The sequence below is a fragment of the Asparagus officinalis genome, chromosome 9 (genome assembly GCF_001876935.1).
Source record: "Asparagus officinalis chromosome 9, Aspof.V1, whole genome shotgun sequence".
In the NCBI taxonomy this organism is placed as follows: Eukaryota; Viridiplantae; Streptophyta; class Magnoliopsida; order Asparagales; family Asparagaceae; genus Asparagus; species Asparagus officinalis.
The window spans coordinates 20,100,234-20,105,537 of NC_033802.1; the positions used below are offsets into that span (position 1 = coordinate 20,100,234).

General features: G+C 35.4%; 1 protein-coding gene across 1 annotated transcript in view; it reads left to right on the forward strand.

The window, feature by feature from the left end:
• LOC109823271 overlaps nucleotides 1–4,526 on the forward strand; it is a 5,089-nt gene extending 563 nt beyond the window's left edge. The window contains exons 2-5 of the mRNA XM_020389556.1: nucleotides 43–412; nucleotides 3,225–3,364; nucleotides 3,511–3,867; nucleotides 4,401–4,526. Of these exons, the coding sequence (XP_020245145.1) occupies nucleotides 43–412; nucleotides 3,225–3,364; nucleotides 3,511–3,867; nucleotides 4,401–4,526 (993 nt within the window). The remainder of the gene's footprint in view (nucleotides 1–42; nucleotides 413–3,224; nucleotides 3,365–3,510; nucleotides 3,868–4,400) is intronic.

A 5,304-nucleotide genomic window follows, 5' to 3' on the forward strand; every position in this document is an offset into this window, starting at 1 on the left:
CTATAAAAAAAGCTCCTTGATTGTGAATTGTCTTTTTATCAGCAGAAAGCCAGGATTGCATGGAATTTGCAAGGTGACAGGTATACAAGCTTCTTTCATGCTATAGTAAAATCAAACAAGCACAACAATAGAGTGGCTGTTCTATATAACAATCTAGGGGACAGAATCACTAATGGGGAAGAGATTGTAAATGAATTAATTACATATTACAAGAACCTTATGGGTACAACTGTGAATACAATTCCTCCAGACAGGGACATCATAAAATCAAGTCCTTGCTTATATGTTTCTCAAGCGAGTGCTTTATCTTCTCCAGTTACAAAGGAGGAAATAAAATCTGCTATCTTCTCTATTTTTGAAAACAAGGCTCCTGACCCTGATGGATACAATATGACATTTTTAAATCTTCATGGTCTGTTATTAGGGAGGAGATCACTTTGCCTATAGAGGAGTTTTTCAAGAATGAAAAACTGCTAGGTATGGTGTATTCCATGTTGGCCTTCTTGTTTTGATGATGATTTACAAACAATTTACATCTAATATTATTTGTCTAGTGTTTGTGTTTTATATTTATTCTAGGCAAACAATATGTTGGAGGATGGATGGAATGCTTCAACGATCATATCCAATGGAGGTTGGAGGAATAGTAAAGTGAAGCAATGTACATTCAAGTTAAAGATACTAGTTCAAGCTTCTTCCGTAAGTGTACCAAGTCAAGCTTATTGAAGATCAAGATCTAGCTTGGGTAATTTAGTTTAGGAGTTTATATTATGTGTGTTAGTACTTTAAGCTCAATCATATACACACATACACGTTTTGGTTTTGTATATATATAGTTATATATATATACATATATGTTTTGGGTTTAATTTCTTAGATATGAAACAAATATACTTTCATATACATACTCATATGTTTCATATTCTATTGTATTTCATATACATACTCATATGTTTTATATTCTATTGTATTTGTGAAAATATTATATTCATTGTTTATAGACTTCATAACAATAGTTTACATCTTTCTTCAAGTCTATAAAATTATTTTGTAATGTTTCAAAACATGGTTTTGCCAAAATGTCAAAATTTATATGTTTACATTTTCGTGTTTTGGCCTATTTTGTAAAATAATGATATTTTTTATTTGGGAAGTCCTTTTTGGAAACCAGTCATTGTAGCATGTTCATTTTCCAAAGTTTTATATTTTTTGGAATTTATTTGATATTTTTAAACAGGGTTTCAAAATCAGAATAACAGCTTTCAAAACCTGTTTTTAGTCTGTGTCTGTTCGCGGTCGACCGCCATGAGTTCAAGACTCAGGTTATGTTTTGTTGGCTCGCGGTCGACCGTGGCGGTCAACCGTAGCAAGTCCAGAGACTTTCGCGGTCGACCGTCGCAGTCGACCGTCGCTTGTCCAGAGCCATAGTTCTGTTTTTTGTTGCTCGCGGTCGACCCCGCACTGTCATATCAGTTCTAACGGCTAGTTTCCAAAGCCGTTGCTGAGTTTGGTTTTTTGGTCTTTTCTTGGTTTTCTCTTGGCTTTGGGGTTTCATATAAATACCCCCTTATACCTCAGTTCTTATAGCAATCCAAGAAGTTTTTAAACAAGAGTTTAACAAGGGTTTAAGTTTGTTTAAAGTGTGTTTATAAGTTTTTAAGCATTTGAGTGTTTCGGTTTTGTGAATCAATTCCACAAGAGCTTGAGGAGATCATCTACATTGTTTGAGCTTCCTTTTAATCCATATCTCCATCTTGTTATTCAGAGAAGAATCTCTAAACTCATATCTAGCTATTTATACGTTTGATTTACATTTCCATAAGCTAGCATTTGTATTGAGTTTAGTTTGATTTTGATTTACTCATTGTTTACACACACACACCCACTTGAGCTTATTGTATTTACATACATAGTATATTTGGGTTGGTGAGAGTTGTAACAATTGAGTATGAGCTTTTATTGTGTTCTCATCCATATTAGAGAACAATCATTTATTGTAATTTGCTTAATCGTGAGATCACTTTGTAATACACTTGTACACCGAGAGGAGTGTGTGGTGAGAGTCGGGGATCATCCCAAGAGGAGTGGCGTCGGTTGACGAACCTAGGGAGAGGTTGTAACCGAGCACTTGAGGGAGACACGGCTAGGTCCAACACTTGTGAGGGTGTAGAGTGGGTTTGCAAGAGTGTGAGTTGTAGAGTTTTTGGTTAGCTAGAAAACCGAGTGTGTAGAAGTTCCGGCTTCCAAACCGGATTGTGATAGTGGATTTCTCCCCGGGAGTGGAGAGCGGAGACGTAGGACGGAAGGTCCGAACTCCGTGATTATTTGAGTGTGTTTGAGTTTGTCATTGGCGTATTTGCTTTTGCATTTATCTTATATCGCCAATTGTGCTTTGCTCGTTTTATTTCATCCACTATCTTGTTTATGTTTATTTTACCCTTGTGTTAGTTTATATATCCTTACATATATTTTTATCATATAGGATATATCTCATTGTTCATATTACTTATCCTAGCTCATATATCATGTTGTATTTTATACTTGCTAGGATAATTTGTTAATTAGTTTTAATTGGTATTTAAATTGGATTAGATTAGCATAAGACCCTAATCATAATCACCCCCCCCTCTAGGGTCTAACATTCCACTTCCATCTCTTTTATTCCTAAGATTAAATGCCTAAAAAACCCCTCTGATTTTAGACCTATCTCATGTTGTAATTGTCTTTATAAATTCATCTCAAAAGTCCTGGCAAATAGATGAAAACTATTATGGGGTATCTTGTGAATGATGCTCAGAGTGCGTTTGTCAAAGGGAGGCAAATTTCAAGAAATATCATGCTTGCTCATGAACTGGTTAAGAGTTATAGCAGGAAATACATTTCTCCAAGGGCAATGATAAATATAGATATCAGAAAGGCATTCGATACCATCAACTAGAGTTTCCTGGCAGAATTGCTTCATGGATTGGGTTTTCCAAATGTCATGATCAAGTGGATTATGACATGTATCTCTTCTCCAAGGTATTCTATTTCTCTAAATGGACCTCTTCATGGCTATTTCAAGGGTGAATATGGCTTAAGACAATGTGATCCTCTTTCTCCTTACCTCTTCATTCTATGAATGAAATATCTCTCAAGAAAGCTAGATCTTTTAAAGAATGACAGATTGTTTAAATTCCATCCAAAGTGTGGTAATCTTAAGATCACACACCTTATATTTGCAGATGATCTTCTCTTGTTCTCTAAAGGTGATCATTACTCTGTGCAAAAGTTATATCAATGTGTTATAGAGTTTAGTGAAATTCTGGTCTTGAGGCTAACCCTGAAAAATGTTCTATTTTCTTTGGAGGTGTGGATGAATCAAGTAAGTCCTCCATTAACAACTTCCTGGGGTTCTTTATAGGAGCTATGTCTTTCAAATACTTGGGAGTTCCCCTTACATCTAAGAGGCTATCTTTCATGGAATGTAACCCTCTACTCACAAACATTGAAAGTCAATTCAATATCTAGATGAAGCACAAGAATCTCTCATATGCTGGGAGATTACAAGTGATTAAGAGTGTGATACTTGGAATCCAAATTTTCTGGACATTAAATTTTGTTCTTCCTGTCAATGTTCTTCAGAGAATTGATGAGTTATACGGAAAATTTTTATGGAGTAAATCGAGCCAAGGTCCGAGGCCTCCTCTTGTTTCATCGGAGAGGGTGTGTCTGAGGAAGGAACAAGGTAGGTTGGGGGTGTTTTTGGCTCCTGTGTGGAATGTTGCTTCTGCATTGAGAAGCATATGGTATATCCATGTTAATAAGGAGTTATTGTGGATTAAATGGATCCATGATACATACTTAAAGCATAGGGATATTTGGCATGTAAATGCAAATCGGGAGATTCATGGATGTGAAAATAATTGATTACGGTTAGGGATAAAATTCTAATCTTCTATGGTGGAGTGGATAATTTGAAGAGCATGATCAGTTCCTGCTATGTAGGTGCAAAGATTAAACTCTCAGCCCTGTATCATGCTCTCTCTCCAGTTGCAAACAGAGTACTATGGTCGAAATTAGTTTGGGAGAGATTAAATACCCCTAAGCATTCTTTCATTTGTTGGCTGGCTATACAAAACAGATTGCTCACACAAGACATGCTTCATAGGTGGGGGATCACAAGCTCAAACTCATGTTGTCTATGCTCTGTTTCAGTTGAAACCATGGATCATTTGTTTTTTGAATGTGAGTATTCAGGCTGTGTATGGAATAACATCCTAGATTGGCTAAAGTGCAGATGGAAATCCTGTAATTGGCATCATTGTTTGAACTAGAACACTACCAGATTGAGAGGTAAGGGTTTTAATAAAAAAACTCAAGAGAATGGCCCTGTTACTTCTATATACATCATATGGCAGGAAAGAAACAACAGAATTTTCCAGCAAAAGAGCAAGGGTCCAGATACTTTAGTTAGAGAGATTAAGATGGAGATATTGTACTTTGTCCTCAACAGTCCTGATATTATCAAGGACTGTTTGTTTTGAGGGTTTGTATATACATGAAAACTTTAGTGATTCTCAGTAGTAAATAGCTGAGTATCTTGAGGTGTAAAAAACTTCCATACCTGGTAAATGAATAAAAATTTTCATTGACAAAAAAAAACGTGCCCGTGTGAAAAACAATTATTTTATCTTTTTATTTTAGAAACTATTCTCTTCATGTCTTAAAAATTGAACATTATTGCAAATTGGTTGCTTGAGTTATGTTATTTGATTTACATATTGCAAGTAAATATAATAGAGCTAGACTTAGTATTTGTTGCATTGTTTAGTTGTAGTTAGCTCAGATGAATTCACAACTTGAAAACTCAATCAATTTCAAAGAAAAATAGAGTCTGGACATGGCAAATGAATAATATCTTAACCGAAGTACTTGTTGGCCTTCTTGTTTTGATGATGTTTAACAAACAATTTACCACTAATGTTGTTTGTCTAGTATTTGTGTTTTCGTATTTATTGTAGACAAACAACATAGTTAGAGGATGGATGGAATAGCGCTTTAACGACGATATCAAATGGAGGTTGGCGGAATTGTGGAGTGAAGCAACATAGTAGACAAACAACATAGTTAGAGGATGGATGGAATAGCGCTTTAACGACGATATCAAATGGAGGTTGGCGGAATGTCGGGTTGAAGCCTTGCAATTCAAAGTTAAAGATCAAGTTCAAGCTTCATCCGCATGTGTACCAAGTTGAGCTACAATGAAGATCAAGATCAAGCTTGGGTAATCTAGTTTAGATTTTATATTATGTGTGTTAAGTA